The following is a 20,205-nucleotide window of genomic DNA, read 5'->3' on the forward strand; positions in this document are numbered from 1 at the left end:
TACGTATGGCGGTACATGGCTTTCGCTGTTCTTCTGCTGGCGGTTATCAAACAGCGTTGCATTATTGCAGGTGCCCCCTTCTGGATTGGGTGTAAATTGCCTGTATTCGTCGTCCGGCCTCATGCACCGAACCGAGATGTCCTTCCGTGACGGTTCGGTACGAATACATGTACCGTGCCACCCCTAATATATATATGTATTTTAAAATACAGCTCTTGACATTTTTGCAGTATGCTTCAGGTGAGTGTCAGTGACTGCACAAAATTGCACCAGCTGTCACTGAATCTCTCTGTTTGTAGCTCAGGGTCTGGATCACATAGCAGAGAACATCCTCTCGTTTTTGGACGCTCGTTCTCTGTGCTCTGCTGAGCTGGTCTGTCGAGAATGGCAGCGGGTCATTTCAGACGGGATGCTCTGGAAGAAGCTCATCGAGAGGATGGTGCGCACAGACCCGCTGTGGAAAGGCCTGTCAGAGCGCCATCAGTGGTAAAAACACACACAGAGAAGCTCATGCTTTGTTAAACTGAACAAACATGTGTAAAACTGTGCAATCTTCTTTTAAACTCTTGCTTGTTGTTGTAAAAGACAAGTACAAAATTATGTTCACACGTTATATGGAAATAATGTATATTAAATATTTAAAATATACGTGTGTATATATCAAAATACACAGAACATGCATATAATATGTCTATGTAGTTTTTTAATCAATTCGTATTTTAGTTTTAGTTGAACTAAATGAAAATGAGAAATGTTGCCTTGGCAAATAGCTGTAAAAGAATTAGAATTAGCTTTATTGCCAGGTATGTTTCCACATACGGGGATTTTGTTGTCGTGACAGTAGCTTCACAGTGCGACAGAATGACAGCAACAGGACACAGATAGTAAAAATAAAAAAAAAGTATAAATATACAAAAATGGACAATGTTAAAATAATATATATATTAGTGTTAAATTTAAGCTAACCGAAAATAAGAAGTGTTTACTAAAACTAGCTGTTGTTTTTAGTTTTCATTTTAGTTAGAGATAATAATAGGCAGAGTAATAATAACATTTAAAAAAAATTATCTTATTGAAAATAAATATGCTTCAGGAGTGCATCGATAATTCAACAGTTTGTTGTCAGTTATTCCTTATTAATACCATGTTATCTGTCATCTGTCAGTCAGAACAGTGTTTCTTATTTTGCCTTTAAAAACTAATTTTTGTTGACTGCAAATTTGAGCACATGCCTGAAATAATAGGACCGTGTGCTTTGGTGTGAATCATAATTAGTGCTGACAAACTCCGATATGCATGTGGTGATTGTGATTAATCACAAGGCCTGTCAGTCCTGTGGAATCATCGACAAGCTGACAGTGTTTTAAGCGTGTGTTTGAATGTAAAATATGTGTTGAGAATATTAATTAATAGTGTGTGTAATATTAAATATCTATTTATGCCATGTTTAACACACAGGATTATTATCATTAATGAAAACCACAACAACTTTTTCCTTACCTAATGAAATTTCAGCTCATTTTAATTCAGCTAGTTGCCAAGGCATTTAGTTTGTTGAAGTACTAAAATAACTAAAACTTAATAAAAACTATGTAGGCATATTTTAAAAAAGAATATTTATTATAGTTAACTAAAACCATATAAAACATTAACTGTAAAACTGTTAAACAGTAACTGCAATAGACCCTTTTAGGGCAGACGTCACAGTTACGTCACAGCGCCTAGCTGGAGGCAAAACAAAGTGAAAACTGGAGGCGGCCAATTCAAGCCAGCACAGATTCGGCTACATAAGGAGCTTAAAATATCATCTTGTTGTGATGTTGGGTGCCCGAATCGATATAGTAGAGGCTCCAATTTGAAATTTTAACACATACCTGCTGCCACTGCCAGACCAAAATACTGACGACGGCCGTGGTTAAACATTATAAAACAAGCGGATTGAACAAAAATGTTCATGTTTGCAGCGCACACTTCTTATCAGAAAAGGTTAAATAAAGTATTGTCTTTTGTTGTTATCGCACGTCTAAAGATTTCTTATGCATCTCACCACTATGTTGTGTATGAAATAATGTCTGTGTACATGTGTGTAAAACAACAAACTGACGATTTATATGCTTAATCATTTGTAATTGTATATAGATTTTTGTGAATAATTGTGGCTGGAATGAGTTTGTCTTTACTATAAAGTCATGCCATGCAAATGCTCTTGATCAATCATCATAAACAGTTCAGAAACATTTCGGATGTTTATCCTTTGCTTGTATCTGATTGGTGGTTTTCTTGTTTTCGTTCCCAGGGAGAAATATTTATTTAAGAACCGAACAAACGAGGTTCCGCCCAATTCATATTATCATTCACTCTATCCCAAAATTATACAGGACATTGAGGTGAGCGTCCATCTATTCATAAATTTGTCCATCCAATTACAACCTCATCCATCCGATTGCCTGTTCATCCATCCACCCATTCATTCATTCAGGCTCCTGTTTCTTCATTCTGTTTGTTTAGACTATTGAAGCGAACTGGCGTTGTGGACGTCACAATCTTCAGCGGATTCAGTGCCGGTCAGAGAACAGTAAAGGTGTTTACTGCCTTCAGTACGACGATGACAAGATCATCAGCGGCCTGCGAGACAACTCCATCAAAGTACCTATCTGTGTGTGTGTCTGTCTGTAGTTCTGTCTGTCTGTCGTTCTGTCTGTTGATCTGTCTGTCGTTCTGTCTTTTGATCTGTCTGTATGTCGTTCTGTCTGTATGTCGTTCTGTCTGTTGATCTGGCTGTCTGTCGTTCTGTCTGTTGATCTGTCTGTCTGTCGTTCTGTCTGTTGATCTGGCTGTCTGTCGTTCTGTCTGTTGATCTGGCTGTCTGTCGTTCTGTCTGTCTGTCGTTCTGGCTGTCTGTCGTTCTGTCTTTTGATCTGTCTGTATGTCGTTCTGTCTGTTGATCTGGCTGTCTGTTGATCTGTCTGTCTGTCGTTCTGTCTGTTGATCTGTCTGTCTGTCGTTCTGTCTGTTGATCTGTCTGTCTGTCGTTCTGTCTGTCTGTTGATCTGTCTATGTCTGTCTGTTGATCTGTCTGTCGTACTGTTTGTCTGTTCTGTCTAGTGATCTGTCTGTCTGGTGATCTGTCTATGTTGATCTGTCTGTTGTTCTGTCTGTCGTACTGTTTGTCTGTTGTTCTGTCTGTGTCTGTCGTACGATCTGTCTGTTGATCTGTCTGTGTGTCATTCTGTCTGTCGTTCTGTCTGGTTGTCGATCTGTATGTTTGTTGATCTGTCTGTCTGTCTGTTGAATTGTCTGTTTGTTGATCTTTCTGTGTGTCTGTCAGTTTGCCTGTCTGTCTGTTGATCTATCTGTTTGTCTGTCTGTCTGTTGTAGTGATCATCACATTCTCTCTGTCTCTGTCAGATCTGGGACAAACAGTCTCTGGAGTGTCTGAAGGTCCTGACGGGTCACACTGGCTCGGTTCTGTGTCTGCAGTACGATGACAGAGTTATAGTGACAGGCTCCTCTGATTCAACTGTCAGGTACTTGCACATATTGTTAATTTCGTTAACGAAAAGTATGACGAAAAATGTTTGTTGACGAGCATTTTTCCCATGATTAAGACGAGATGACAATAAGGTCTATAAACGATAACAAAGTCTATATCAACATGCAATTTCTTTAAAGAAATAAGACGAGACTAAAATGTATTTAAAAAGATAAAAACTATATATATATATATATATATATAGTTATAATATATAGTTAATATATTAACTATATATTATATATAACTATATATAATATAAAAAAAAAAAAAATTATTTTCATCAAAAAAAGGAGACAAGACGCTCTACACGCCTATATTACGCAAGCTTTTATGAGTGCTGTTGCCAGATATGAAAAGTTTAAATCCCTGAATCGGAGCTTCGCTGTTATAAGGATACATTTTCTGCCAGGCGTTTTGCTTATTGTAAGCAATCTGGCAACCATGCTCTCGCTCCTCTTTGCGGAAGCGCCGGCGCCGATCTGAAACAAGCTGGAGTTTAACATCTAAATGAAAGTGTTACTCAACCGGTCTGTGTTCTGTCATGAGATCTCAACTGTATTGTTTGTGATTGGGGGTGCTGAATAAATGCACATACTCAACCGCTGTTGTTTTAGTAGAGAAATAGGCTATTGCCAGAATTAGTGGAATTACTTGGAATTCCACTGTTATAATATTTTTAGTTTGTTCTAGCAGTTTTCATAATGTAGACCGCGAGATTGCATAAGTCTTTGGTATTAATTTATATAATAAACCAGAACACTAGATGAGGTAAAATACACCATGTATGGGTTCTATTGATTTGTGCTTACTGGTGCAAAAGTAAATTTCTCAAATGAAAACAATCTTTACGATTATAATTTTGAGCAAAAATAATTTTGATCAGTTTAACCATTATACAACATGACGAAAATTTGACTAAAACCTGACTAAAATGCTTATACATTTCATTGACTTAAACTTGACTAAACAAAAACAGGACAAGGTTGACTAAATATGATATCTAAAATGTACATTTGACTAAGATTAAGACTAAATTAAGAATGGCTGCCAAAATTAATACAGCTGGATGGTTAATTAATAATAATCTTATTGCTAAAATGTCAAGTTTTCATTGACTAAAACTAGACTAAAATGTTGAGACTTTGTCGACTAAAACCTGCCTAAAACTAAATAGGATAAGGTTGACTAAATATGATAATAACTAACATGGACATTTAACACGGGACTAAGACTAAAATTTAAAATAGCTGACAAAATTAACACTACTTGCACACTAATATCACAGTGGCATAATTGCTAACAGATTTTTACACTACTGTTTGAAAGTTTGGGGTCAGTTACATTTTTTTTAAATTTTATTTAGTACATTCATCAAGCATGCATTTAATTGATCAAAAGTGACATAAAAGACATTTATAGTGCTACAAAAAAATTCCAATTCGAATAAATGTTGTTCTTTTGAACTTTCTATGCATCATAGAATCCTGAAACATAAAATTTAACTTGGTTTTCATAAAAAAAATAACAGTAACAAATCAGCATATTAGAATGATTTCTGAAGGATCACCGGTATTACTGCAAGGGTTCATTCAGGGTTATTGTAGTTCAAAAAACATTTATATAAAAAATGTCCTTATTACCTCAAGTATTAACTGAAATAAAAATCTATAAAAACATTTATTTTGTTGAACCTGATGCACTAAAATAACTAAAACAAAGCTGTAATAGGATATGAATGTATTCGTTTTTGTTTAATTTATTAAGTTTTTAATGACTATATAGTTTTAGTTTATTTTACTAATTCAAAAAAATACTTTTATAGTATTTTAGCACTTCTAAAACTACAAACAAAAAAGCATTTTATTTTAAGTAAGGAAATAAATGTTAACTGAAATCAAATAAAATATAAAACAACTTATTTTTTATTTCATTTAACTTAATGTGCTAAAATAATTGAGCCTAAGAAATTTAATGATAAATATTTTGGTAACACTGTACAATAAGGTGTCATTTGTTAACATTAGTTAATGTTTTAACTTGCATGAACGAACAATGAACAATAAATTTATTACACTATTTATTAAGCTTTGTTAATGTTAGTTAATAAAAATACAGTTCACTGTTCAATCATTGTTTGTTAGTTCACAGTGCATTAACTAATGTTAACAAACACAAATTGTAATTTTAATAATGCATTAGTAAATGCTGAAATTAATATTAACTAGAAGTATTGTTCATTCTTAGTTCGTGTTAACTAATATATAACTATTAATTGTAAAGTTTTACCGATATTTTATTATTAACTAAACACTAAAACGGATATGAAATTTAGTTAAAATCATTTTTGATCTGAGCATAGATCATTTCTTTAGATAATTCTTTAATCAATACACATTTTTCTAATTTTCACATGTATCTCTTTAAAATGATTTCAAAAAATCTTTATCCAGTAGTCCTGAACAGCTATAAAAGTCTAAAAGTACGGGAGTAAAAATATGCTGTGCTGCAAATCTATATTAGATAATTATTATTAAATGTTTCACATACATACATGGAAACAATGACCTCACTTCCCTAGAAGCATTTAAAGCTCCAGTCGGAGCTCTGTCACCTTTTCCAGTGCGAGTATGTGTGTGTTTCTCTCACCTGTGAGAGTTTGAGGGAACGAGCTGTACAGCTGCATAAATCAGGTTTGCGTCACTCCGAGTGGAAGCGCAAACGGCCGGACGTTTAACACCTGGAGAGGGAAGCGGCTTTGTAATGTGATGGTGTTTACAGAGCATTAACACATCAGTTGCCCGAGTTCAGCTGGAGCAGGATGTTTCAGCTGCTGGTGAGGTCGTTCACATGTAATTTACGGTCCATCTGTGTTTTGCACCTGCTGCGCTTGTTAATTTATGCCTCTTGAGCTTTGCCTCTAACTTTGTTTATTTTAACAGCAGCTATGCCAAAAGACCATAGCAGTTATTACAGGAGATATTTAGTACTTGAGTTGTTGAAAAAAATAGTGAAGGAATCTAATATTTCTTCAACCCGTTTTGTTTTAAGGTAATTCTGTGCCACCAAAAAGTTAAAAGAATGCATTAAATTGATCAAAAGTAACAAAACCCATTAGTAATGTGTGTGTGTATGTGTATATGTGTATATATATATATATATATATAGTGAAAAGGTTTTTGCCCCCGTCCCGTTTTTTTGCATATTTGTCACACTTAAAAGATTCAGATCATCAAACTAATTTTAATATTGCACAAAGATAACCCGAGTAAATGCAAAATGCCGTTTTGAAATGATGATTTAATTTATTAAGGAGAAAAAAGCGGTCCAAACCTGCCTGGCCCTATGTGAAAAAGTAATTGCCCACTAAATCTAATAATTGGTTGTGCCACCCTTTCCAGCAACAACTGCAATCAAGCGTTTGCGATAACTGGCAATGAGTCTTTCACACCGCTGTGGAGGAATTTGGGCCCACTCTTCTTTGCAGAATTGTTGTAATTCAGCCACATTGGAGGGTTTTCAAGCATGAATGGACTGTTTAAGGTCATGCCACTGCATCTCAATCGGATTTAAGTCCGGACTTTGACTAGGCCACTCCAAAACCTTAATTTAGTTTTTCTTGAACCATTCAGAGGTGGACTTGCAGGTGTGTTTGGGATCATTGTCCTGCTGCATAACCCAAGTGCGCTTGAGCTTGAGGTCACAAACTGACAGCTGGATATTCTCCTTCAGGTTTTTCTGATAGAGTGCAGAATTCATGGTTGCATTTATCACAGCAAGTCTTCCAGGCCCTGAAGCAGCAAAACAGCCCCAGACCATCACACGACCACCACCATATTTTACTGTTGGTATGATGTTCTTTCTCTGAAATGCTGTGTTACTTTTACGCCAGATGTAATGGGACACACACCTTCCAAAAAGTTCAACTTTTGTCTCATCAGTCCACAGAGTATTTTCCCAAAAGTCTTGGGGATCATCAAGATGTTTTCTGGCAAAACTGAGACGAGTCTATGTTGTTTTTACTCAGCAGCGGTTTTCGTCTTGGAACTCTGCCATGCAGGCCATTTTTGCCCAGTCTCTTTCTTATGGTGGAGTCATGAACACTGACCTTAACTGAGGCAAGTGAGGCCTGCAGTTCTTTAGATGTTGTTGTGGGGTCTTTTGTGACCTCTTGGATGAGTTGTCGCTGCGCTCTTGGGGTAATTTTGGTCGGCTGGCCACTCCTGGGAAGGTTCACCACTGTTCCACGTTTTCTCCATTTGTGGATAATGGCTCTCACTGTGGTTCGCTGGAGTCCCAAAGCTTTAGAAATGGCTTTATAACCTTTTCCAGACTGACAGATCTCAATTACTTTCTTTCTCATTTGTTGCTGAATTTCTTTGGATCTCAACATGATGTGTAGCTTTTGAGGATCTTTTGGTCTACTTCACTTTGTCAGGCAGGTCCTATTTAAGTGATTTATTGATTGTGAACAGGTGTGACAGTAATCAGGCCTGGGTGTGGTATGTGTGTGGTATGTGTGTATGTGTGTGTATGTATGTATGTATGTATGTGTGTATATATATATATATATATATATATATATATAATCAAATAAATGCTTCTCTTTTCTATTCATCAAAGAATCTTGAAAAATAAAAATATCAGTTTTTAAAAAGATATGAAGCAGCACAACTGTTTTCAACATTGATAATAATCAGAAATGTTTCTTGAGCAGATCCTGTTTGAAGGATCATGTGACACTGTAAAGATGCAACTTTCCCATCACAGGAATAAATTACGTTTGACAAAATATTCAAATAGAACAGTTATTTAAAATTGTCATATTTCACAATATTTTTTTTACAGTATTTTTGGTCAAATAAATGGTGAGCAGAGGAGACTTTTCAAAAACATTAATCTTATGATTTAATATTAAATATTTTATTGTAAACATTAAAAACAGACAGAAATTTCAATAATCAGTACACATTTTGTGTTAATATAAAAAAATATTAATTTAGCTAGAAATCGCTTTTTCTTAGCGATTCTGTCTAAATGAATATCTAAAGATAAAATGGGTAAAATGGACCTAATACTTATTTTAGTGTAATTGAGATACTATTATTATTTGTATTAATATATTTTTATACATTTATACATTTAATTTTATTTCTATTTATTAATAATGAATATAGAATTTATTTAAATAAAAAAAATAATATTTTTTAATTTATTTGTAATCTTGTTGTTTTGTCATTTTTATGCGTTTTCTTTTTTTAAATATCTATATAGTTTTTATTAATTTTCTTATTTCATAAGTCATTTCAGTTGTCATTTAAATTTCATTTGCCATTTCAATACATCAAGTTAAACTAGATAATATTTAAAATTTGTATTAATTTCTTTTGACGTTTATTTAATTTCAATTAACAAAATGCAGTTTTTTTTAATGGTTTTAATGTTGGTTTTAGTTAAGAATAATAACCACCCTTACAGTAGTTGTGCACAAGCTCACGTTCCCTTCATTATTTGTACTAATCTGCAATATTTTTTCTCAGGGTGTGGGATGTTGTTTCTGGTGAGGTTCTCAACACTCTGATCCATCACAATGAGGCGGTTCTGCATCTGCGCTTCTGTAACGGTCTCATGGTGACGTGTTCGAAAGATCGCTCCATCGCGGTGTGGGACATGGCGTCTGCGAGCGACATCAGCCTGCGCCGCGTGCTCGTGGGTCACCGCGCCGCCGTCAACGTGGTGGACTTTGACGACAAATACATTGTGTCTGCGTCTGGAGACAGAACCATAAAAGTGAGCGGGTGGGAGTGGTTAGTTGGTGGGCGGGACTTTAGTGATGAGTGATCGGTAGCTGTAGTTTGATGATGATAAGACTGGTAAGTAGATGAAAGACTTTTCGAATGTTTTCAGGTGTGGAGCACGAGCACATGTGAGTTTGTACGGACGCTTAACGGTCACAAGCGTGGCATCGCCTGCCTTCAATACAGAGACAGACTCGTGGTCAGCGGGTCCTCGGACAACACCATCAGGTTTTTAAAATTTCTTCTTTTTTTTAAATATTTAATTATTTATATTTAGTTTATTCATTTTTAATTTTTTAGATAAGTACAGTAAAACAGTAATTTATTTATTACGCATTAATATCAATACACAAATGTGAGTGTGAATTGAGAACAATATGTATTGATTTGAAGAAATTTCCTTATTTTAGTGTTAATATATTTAACATTTAACTTGGTAAATTTATCTTTGGCGTACATTCCATTTGAATATTTTGGGATTATATTTATATTATATTATATTTGAAAAATATTGTATAAACAGTAATATTGTGAAATATTAGTAAAATTTAAAATAACTTTTCTGTGTGACTATATTTTCTTTGATGCAAAGCTGAATTTTCAGCATCATACTACAGTGATCTTTCAGAAATCCTTCTACTATGCTGATTTGCTGCTCAATAAACATTGCTCATTATTATCAGTGTTGAGAACAGCTTTATACATTTTTTCAGGATTATTTGATCAGTAGAAAGTTCAAAAGAACAGCATTTCTTTAAAATAGAAGTCTTTTGAAAAATGTTAAAGGTTTGATCAATTTTATAAATCTTTCCTGAATAAAATTAATTCATTTAATTAATTTCTTACTAGCTAAAAATCTTGGGGACCCAAAACTTTTGAACAGTACTGTATTTATAAGAATTTATGTATAAGGAAATACATAACAAGTAACTTTTATAGGAACTGATTAGTTTTATGCTCCAAAAATGACAAAAAATAATCATAAAAATATTTATGACAGACAATATGACTGGCTTTATAAAACAAGTTTCTGAAGTCATACAAAATGTGTAGTGTGAGAAGTCATTGCTGACTGAAATCTTCCCCTTCCCCTGTTTTTCAGTAAATATTGCTTAAGTTTAAAGGTTTTCCTCACACAAAACTATTGTAAGCATTCAAAATGTATTGTGTATCAGACTTCTATTATGATTTTTTTTGTCTTTGACTCATTCTGCAGTCTTTATTTTTTGTTTTCCACTGAAGAAAAAAAGTCATGCTGGTTTGGAATAAGTGAATGATGACAGAATTACAATTTCTAGGTGGACTAACCCTTTAAATGCTCCTATAAAACCTCTCAAATTTGTAGTTTTCCAGTAAAGAAAGAAAGTCATGCAGGTTTGGTATGAGTAAATGATGACAAATTAAAACATCTGTGAATGCTCTATAAAACCTCTCAAATTTTTAACATGCGTGCGTGTGTGTGTTCAGACTGTGGGACATTGAGTGCGGTGCTTGTCTGCGTGTGCTGGAGGGTCATGAGGAGCTTGTGCGCTGCATCAGATTCGACAACAAGAGGATCGTAAGCGGAGCATATGATGGGTGAATTAACACACACACACATACGGTCACAGCACCATCTGTTCATCGGTCAAACTGGTTAATATCGAGCAGCCATAACTCACCCTCGCATTCTGTCTCTTCCTCTGCAGGAAAATTAAAGTTTGGGATTTACAGGCAGCTCTGGATCCTCGGGCCCCTGCCAGCACATTATGTCTGCGTACACTCGTGGTGTGTCTGAATAATGCCATCTTCATATTTATGTTTTGTAATTTTTTATATTGCTATTAATCATTTTTTTGTTGTTACATTCACATATGATAAAACTGAACAACCACAAGATGTTACTTCAAGTTTGTTTATTCTGCTAGTTACCTCCGAAAGTTTGAAATAATCATTTAGGTAACCTATTTGGGAATAAGTTTAATATAATTCATACTTCTCAAATAAGCAGTCATCAAGTGCTACTTTAAAGCCAGTTTGCGAAGCTACAGGCTACTAGAAATGATAGTATTGAAAACACAGGGGCATATGGGAACGTAGTGGCAGCCTAAATTAAGTGAATTAGTTAATCAGTTCTTGTTGAAATGGTTCATTGAAACAACTGCTTCACTAAAAGAATTGCATTCCTAGCTGTACTATTAAACAAACTTTGGATTCTCAAACTGATTCACTAAAAGAATCTGATTCCCAAACTGATTCACTAAAAGAATCTGATTCCCAAACTGATTCACTAAAAGAATCTGATTCCCAAACTGATTCACTAAAAGTCTGATTCCCAAACTGATTCACTAAAAGAGTCTGATTCCCAAACTGATTCACTAAAAGAATCTGATTCCCAAACTGATTCACTAAAAGAATCTGATTCCCAAACTGATTCACTAAAAGAATCTGATTCCCAAACTGATTCACTAAAAGAATCTGATTCCCAAACTGATTCACTAAAATAATCTGATTCCCAAACTGATTCACTAAAAGAATGATTCCCAAACTGATTCACTAAAAGAATCTGATTCCCAAACTGATTCACTAAAAGAATCTGATTCCCAAACTGATTCACTAAAAGAATTGCATTCCTAGCTGTACTATTAAACAAATTTTGGATTCTCAAACTGATTCACTAAAATAATTAGATTCCCAAACTGATTCACTAAAAGAATCTGATTCCCAAACTGATTTACTAAAAGTCTGATTCCCAAACTGATTCACTAAAAGAATCTGATTCCCAAACTGATTCACTAAAAGAATCTGATTCCCAAACTGATTCACTAAAAGAATGATTCCCAAACTGATTCACTAAAAGAATCTGATTCCCAAACTGATTCACTAAAAGAATCTGATTCCCAAACTGATTTACTAAAAGTCTGATTCCCAAACTGATTTACTAAAATAATCTGATTCTGATTCCCAAACTGATTTACTAAAATAATCTGATTCTGATTCCCAAACTGATTTACTAAAATAATCTGATTCCCAAACTGATTCACTAAAAGAATGATTCCCAAACTGATTCACTAAAAGAATCTGATTCCCAAACTGATTCACTAAAATAATCTGATTCCCAAACTGATTCACTAAAAGAATGATTCCCAAACTGATTCACTAAAAGAATCTGATTCCCAAACTGATTCACTAAAAGAATCTGATTCCCAAACTGATTCACTAAAAGAATCTGATTCCCAAACTGATTCACTAAAAGAATCTGATTCCCAAACTGATTCACTAAAAGAATCTGATTCCCAAACTGATTCACTAAAAGAATGATTCCCAAACTGATTCACTAAAAGAATCTGATTCCCAAACTGATTCACTAAAAGAATCTGATTCCCAAACTGATTCACTAAAAGAATCTGATTCCCAAACTGATTTACTAAAAGTCTGATTCCCAAACTGATTTACTAAAATAATCTGATTCTGATTCCCAAACTGATTTACTAAAATAATCTGATTCCCAAACTGATTTACTAAAATAATCTGATTCCCAAACTGATTCACTAAAAGAATGATTCCCAAACTGATTCACTAAAAGAATCTGATTCCCAAACTGATTCACTAAAAGAATCTGATTCCCAAACTGATTCACTAAAAGAATCTGATTCCCAAACTGATTTACTAAAAGTCTGATTCCCAAACTGATTTTCTAAAATAATCTGATTCTGATTCCCAAACTGATTTACTAAAAGAATCTGATTCCCAAACCGATTTATTAAAAGAATCTGATTCCCAAACCGATTTACTAAAAGAATCTGATTCCCAAACTGATTCACTAAAAGAATCTGTTTCCCAAACCGATTTATTAAAAGAATTGGATTCCCAAACTGATTCACTAAAAAACCTGGATTCCTAAACTGATTCACTAAAAGAATTGAATTCCTAGCTACACTGTTAAACCAACATGCATTAACTGCTGAGCGATTAATACGCTGCTAAAACATGTAGGTAGTGTTGCTGCATTTACTCCTCAACACCATACTCCCGTTTCGGACTGACCTCTGCAGTGTATGCATGTGCGTTACTGTATGTTTTCATGTTCCTTTACGTGTGTGTTGTCATGTAACCTCTCACAGGAGCATTCTGGGCGTGTGTTCCGACTGCAGTTTGATGAGTTCCAGATTATTAGCAGTTCCCATGACGACACGATCCTTATATGGGACTTCCTGAACGTCTCCACCATTGGCCAGCCGGAGAGGCGTTCGCCCTCACGGACATATACATACGTCTCCAGATAGCAGGTACACACACAGCCCAGAGTTTTCAGTCATTCGCCAGATTTTATACTTCACTTTGTATGATAGTTTTGGGTTTAGTTTTAGCTTTAACTATGTTTGGTGGTTTTACATGTTTGTCAGAAAGCCCTGAGTGAAAAAAAAAATGCACTGATAGTCCAAAATCTGTTTTGCAAATTCTGACCACTAAGCATGTAATTATTTAAAGTATTTCATTCTGTTTAGTGTTCATTAATACAATAGTGTTTATTATAATTTTTTATATATTATTTTATATTTAAAATATCAATGTTTAAACCATAAAATATTAAATAAGTAAATATTTTTCATTGGTAGTTTTATTTATCTGTCCATTTATTATTTTAATTTGTTTATTCATTTAATATTTTTCTTTAATTGTTCAGTTTCATTTCTGTTCATATTGTAATGGTTATTTACAATGTATTTTTCATAGTTTTGTAAATTCATTTATTAAAATATTTTTTGTCTGAAATTCTATTTAGTTTTCTAGTGTTTATTATAGTTATCTTTTTATTTTGTTATTATTTTATAATTGTATTATTTGTTAAAACCATAACATTAAATATGAAATCATTGGTAGTGTTTATCGTTTTCATTTATTTGCTCGTTAAATAATTTTTGTTGGTAGTTTATTTTTATTTATTTGTTCATTTAATATCTCTATAGTTCTGATTAATTGTCTTCATGTTGTAGGGGTTAATTTGCATATTTTTATATTTGAATAGTTTGAACAACTTTTTTGTCTAATTCCTTTTACTTTAGTCATATTTCACTGTTTATTAAAGTGCTTATTATAGTTTGTTGTCTTTATTTTATACTATTTTATACTTTATTTTGTTATTTTGCATTATTTGATGAAACCTTAAAAATATTAAATAAGAAAATATTTTTCAATATTTATTGTTTTCATTTATATGTTCACTAAATACTTTTCTCTATAGTTTTGTTTCTTTTTTGATTGTTTAGAAAATAAAGTGTTGTCTGTAATTCTATTTAGTTTACATGTATATTATAGTCATTATATTATTTGAAAACAATTAAATATTAAATATGAAAGTTTTTTCATATTTGATAGTAGTTGCAATTTATTTTTCATTCTTTTGAATATTGATTGATTGATTGATTGTCTCTCTCACTCTATATGTCTGTCTCATCCGTTCAGGTGTCTCTTCTATGTGCCAGTGTGTCCTGGGAGAGCTGAGAGCTGATTGGTTGTTGGCCGTGTCCGTCACAGAATGGTGCCTAAGGATCTGCCGCCTGTTCTCTGTCTGACTATAAACTATAAACATACACAGATTAATGCTTTGCCAAACACGCACTAAAGGTTCAAACACTCACACCATTGGGGTTCAGCACTGTTCTGCTTTATCTAGTGGGGAAAAGACAAGCACAATCACACACACACGGACGTTCAACAGCTTCAAACCGTATCTGTACTATCACTGCTGCTCAAATAACTAGAAAATCTGCACTACTAATAGCTCATATCCACACGGGGATCACTGAAGCTGGGATTCTGGGAGTGACTTACGGATGAAGGACAGGTAAATGAGACTTTGCGGACTGCTGTGCGAGAGAAAGGGACTCGGATGGCAGCAAACTCTCGCGGAAATGAAAGAAGTCTGCAGCCTTTGGCTTTCATGCCACATCTCTCTTCAGGACCAGGGACACACGTATTTTTCAGGATGACGGCGTGAAGCAGAGGTCCATCTGCATGCATGCGAGGATCAGCTGGGTGACTGTTTGCTCTGATGCCTCTTTCCCTTTCATCTTTAGTTTTTATGATTTTGTTTTTCTATTTAATTGGCCTCTTCATCTCTCCCGTATGGTTCTGCTAGGCATTGTATGTCTTTGTCACTCAATGTCTGGTTTGATTTCTCTCTGCCTGCTTGCTCATCGAGGGCTGAATCTAGTTGTAAACAAAATTGTCTTGTCAGATTGTGTTGTATATTAAAGAGTTTTTTTTAAGAAAAAAATATTGTGAATAAAGTACTTGACCTTGGTTGATGTATCAGTCTAAGGCCTGAAATATACTTTTCAGAAGTGCACAAATTTCTTGTGGCTCAAATGCAGTTGCGTTTTCCTCTTTGCTCAGTTTTTTCTCTTTCAGACCAACTGCTGTTGTGGCGGAGCGAAGGTTTGAAGAGAATCTTCCTGGGGGTTGGCCAAGCTTTTCCACAAAGTATGCAAAGCAGCGACATTTTAGTATTTTTGATGTACTATTATTGTTTTTGTATTTTGAATTAGATTATTTTTATTTCAGTTTTAAATTAATATTTTTTTTTTGTGTGTATATAGCATATCAAGTATTTATCTTTATTTATTTTAGTATTTGAGAAATTTGCCTTGGCTGCTAGCTGAAATAAAATCAGGTTAAGTGTATATGTATTAATTTAAAAAAAAATATATTACTTTAAATAAATGTAATAAAATTGATTATAACTCTGATGAATACAACAGGGGGGTTCAATCTTATAGATGCCATAGACCACCAAATTGTGATGATAATCTTTTTGCTAAGGACCCCAAGGTATCTTTGTAGTTTCTCGTAAAAATACTTGCTGTGGAAACTTAATATCATAAATATGTCTAAAATATTATCTGGAGAATATTTAGCTTATGTTAAATTGAGTTCATTTTTATTTAATTTGTATTTTAATATTATTTTTCTTTTTATTCAATTTAATTATTTTTCTCATTTCTTTTTTTAATCTATTTTCAAATTAATACATTTTTTTTTATTTTTAGTTTTTTCACATTTATTGTTTGAAAACCACTGCATGTTTCTGACCTCAGGCCTTTCAGTTAGCAGAGTTAAGCTTCAGAAAATCCTGATTGATTAACAAAAACAAACAAAAAAATCAATATGACCTTTGACCCGAGTAGTTACCCTTAAATAATACAATCACACAAGGCTGTCATAGTTGTCAGAGCGACCACTAGGTGTCACTGAGCATCTACATTCTCTCCTCTAGACTGACCCGAGTTCATCCAGACTGAACAAGCCTGAACGCTCCTGATGAGCTGCTGGTTAAAGCGTTTGATTGATTCAATAATAAGCAGATGACAGAGCGCCGTGGGCTGGGGATTATTCCAGACTCGTGCCAAGAGAGAAAATTCTTCCAGAAATCCTGTCTTGTCTTGGTTTGTGTAATAAACACTCTGACAGAGGCAGTCCATTAGAGTGGAGCCAGTAGTCTCATTCTCTTTTAGCAGATTATGAGACTTTTTATCAGAGACCATTGGAAAATGAACGTCTATATAATATTGTAAATTTCTAAAATGCTATCTGGAAAATATTTAGTTTCTTTAAAAATTTATTTATTTCACACAGCTCTATACCGTTAGATGTTTAATTTTTTATTAATTCCTTTTTAAATTGTTTTTCTCTAAAATGGGTTCCAATTTGAAAACCACTGGCTTAGAGTATGTTTCTGACTTAGGCCTTTAACTGTTAAAATTCAGGAAAATCATAATTGGTTATCAATAAAAAAAAAACTAAAAATATATATATCCCTCGGATAAACGTAACTTGAAACGTCCTCCTTGACCTGAACAGTGATCTGATTGGCTGGCTCTGCACAGGTTCCTGAAATATGATTGGCTGATAGAAGTGTTGTTCCAGTTGGATAAAGCACGTGGCGCTCGACCCCTGCCAAACACCTTCACCCTTGGGTGGACTTATGCTTGGAAATGTTAATATGTCCTCAATGGGTTTTCCTTGGCAAACTAAAGCATTTAAATGCATAAATGTCACTCGTCCAGTATCGATTGGAAAAGTTCATAACAAACCAGCGAGAAGAGTGCGCAGTTTAGCACAGGTAGGTTCAGAAGAGGCCACAAGCCATCTTTTCCCCAACATCCCCAAACAAACACAAACAATCCCAAACGCTGCACCTGTTAGCGGTTCCTGGCGCACCTCGAGACTCTCCCCCATTTCAAACAATTCTTCCGGCTTTACAGCCAGCGGCCGACATGAAAATGTTTGTCTGGGAATGTTGAGGCGATTCAGCCCATTTCAGCCAAATACGTCTTCAGAAAGGGCATTTGTCTTTGGAGAGTTTTATCGGTGTGGGCCTGTGCGTCTTCACAGATTGGAAAGAGGGAATGTGTGTCAGAAGTAATTTGTTTGTGGTGTCGGCGAGAGAGAAGGAGCACTTAATGCTCGTTGTTTTACATTGTGGGTCTGGCTGCAGCACGTCACTGTCGCTGTGGTTTGCTGTGCTGAAAAGTGTGTGTGTGTGTGTGTGTGTGAGAGATGGAGCTGTGGTTATTCACTGCACAGCAATATGACCTGGATTCAGCCTCTACGCTGCGGTATTGGTGGCCTTTTAGTAGTGAAAGTTTGGGGCTAGATGTTACCCATGTTACAGAAAAGTTAGGTGTGTGTGTGTTTGAGTGTGTGTTATGAGCAAACGTCCAGGTCAAATTTCACTTCAACAGAAAAGGTAAAATAGTAAATGATACTTAGTGTCACGTAGGTTTAGCATAATAATAATAATAATAATGTTAAATACTTATATTGTTTCTAAATATTATTTTATGTACATTACTTTTATTTTCTATTTGACATGTTCTTTTTATTTGAAAAATAGGACTGTAATGTGAAAAGAAAAACACTGTCATTACTGTGTTGTTGTTGTTGTTATTGTTGTTATTATTATTATTATTATTTACTTTTATTTTCATTGTATTTTCAAAAATTATTAGAACCATAAAGTAAAAAACATATAATTGTCATTAATACATTGTCTAAATCAGGGGTGTCCAAACTCGGTCCTGGAGGGCCGGTGTCCTGCAGAGTTTAGCTCTAAGTTCCCTCAACACCCCTGCCTGGAAGTTTGTAGCATGCCTAGTAAGAGCTTGATTAGCTGCTTCAGGTGTGTTTAATTAGGGTTGGAGCTAAACTCTGCAGGACACCGGCCCTCCAGGACCGAGTTTGGACAGCCCTGGTCTAAATACTTGAATAAATACATTGTTTTTATATTTTATTATTTTTATTTACTTTTTATTTTTATTTGCACAAATCTTTATATTTTGAAAAATAGGACCGTAATGTGAAAAATACTGTAATATGTCATGTCTGAATACTTTAGTAGTACTACTAATAATATTTATTTGCACCTTTTGTCATTGTTTTTTATTTATATATTTTCAAAAGATCTTATCATTAAGTAAAAATAATCTATTAACTTTATTTTTTTGTATAATAATAATAATAATAATAATAATTATTATTATTATTTTAAAAATCATCAGAAATTAAAAATAGCACAACACATTCTGCTGATGATGAGGAATTATTTTATTTATTTTAATTTTGTGTTATGGTAATTAGTATGCGTTTAATCATCATGTCACAATGCAGAAAATTGTAATAATCCTAAAAATAGGCATAATTTTTGTTTTATGCAGAATACTGTCTGATTTTTAAGTGAAATATGACCGTGACAGGTTTTTGCCGGTATTTGTGTGATTCACCCGTTTGTCTGGTTTTCGCCAGTAATTTACCGCATATAACAGAATATTGTGTCCGTGTGTGAAGCTGCCACGTTACTTGAGCAGGTCTGCGTGTCCATCTGGTTGAGGGTGTGTTGTGTGTCAGACGTGTTCGGTGTGTGTCATACTGAGGGTGTGTGAGAATATGTGTGAGCGTGACCTCTGCGTGTCTGGCTGTAACGGACCGTGTGTGTGTGTGTGAGATGGAGGGTGTGAGTGTTTCCTGTGGGTCGGTGGGATATATTTTTTTCCCATAATTCCAGCAGGTCTCAGGTCACCCCTGTGTTCTCACGCACATATTTTGCATTCTTTCCTTCTCCAGCATTACCATACACCTTCCTCTGGGTTTGGCCGACAAATCTTTCCACCACTTTGCCTCCAGAACAGTCTGTTTCTCTCTCGGAATCCTTCGCTTTTCCCGCTGACTCAGCTGGGCAGAGACTGCCGGGATTACAGGTTGTTGGTGACAGTAATGTGTGTGTGTGTGTGTGTGTGTGTATTCACTGCTTCAGTTATAAGCAACAGGTCCACATCTAGAAATATTTAGTTCATTCCTTCAAAGTTTAGATTTTATTTTATTTCATATATTTATTTGACATTATTTTTTCATGTTTTCAAAAAAACATATATATATATATATGTATGTGTATATATGTATATATATGTATATGTGAAATAAAAGAACTGTCATTACTGTAATAAAGTACAATGCAATATTTATAATCATGCGTGTAGTGTTATCACCATTTTTGCCATTTATTTTCATTATATTTACCATACAAAAACTAATTGTTATAACTGTAATACATAGTGTTTGAACAATACAATAATAGCTACAACAATAATAATAACCTTATTTACTTATTCAAACAAATCTGAACTTTGACTTGTGTTTGCCTGTGCAAAAACTTACTGGTATATTGCAGGGTGTTCTGAGTGGTTGCCAGGGTGTTGCTATGTGATTGCTAAAGTTTCCCACATCACTCTGAGGTTCCTAGAATATTCTGAGTGGTTGCCAGGGTGTTGCTATGTGATTGCTAAAGTTTCCCACATCACTTTGAGGTTCCTAGAATATTCTGAGTGGTTGCCAGGG

The 20,205-nt window shown here is 34.4% G+C and overlaps 1 protein-coding gene across 4 annotated transcripts in view; it reads left to right on the forward strand.

Annotated features, from left to right (window-relative positions):
* Positions 1-15,905, forward strand: part of LOC306882909 (F-box and WD repeat domain-containing 11-A) — a 28,093-nt gene extending 12,188 nt beyond the window's left edge. For 2 of the 4 annotated variants that reach the window (XM_079437905.1, XM_079437903.1), the window contains 10 exons: positions 300-486; positions 2,297-2,387; positions 2,509-2,646; positions 3,409-3,527; positions 9,073-9,322; positions 9,440-9,558; positions 10,798-10,908; positions 11,019-11,094; positions 13,434-13,598; positions 14,776-15,639. In XM_079437905.1, coding sequence (XP_079294031.1) covers positions 300-486; positions 2,297-2,387; positions 2,509-2,646; positions 3,409-3,527; positions 9,073-9,322; positions 9,440-9,558; positions 10,798-10,908; positions 11,019-11,094; positions 13,434-13,595 — 1,253 coding nt within the window. In that variant the 3' untranslated portion in view covers positions 13,596-13,598; positions 14,776-15,639. Of the gene's footprint in view, positions 1-299; positions 487-2,296; positions 2,388-2,508; positions 2,647-3,408; positions 3,528-9,072; positions 9,323-9,439; positions 9,559-10,797; positions 10,909-11,018; positions 11,098-13,433; positions 13,599-14,775 lie in introns of all 4 variants that reach the window. The other 2 variants (XM_079437904.1, XM_079437906.1) reach the window with 2 other exon arrangements.
* The last annotated feature ends 4,300 nt before the right edge of the window (positions 15,906-20,205 follow it).

The sequence above is a fragment of the Barbus barbus genome (genome assembly GCF_936440315.1).
Source record: "Barbus barbus genome assembly, chromosome: 17".
NCBI classification, from domain to species: Eukaryota; Metazoa; Chordata; class Actinopteri; order Cypriniformes; family Cyprinidae; genus Barbus; species Barbus barbus.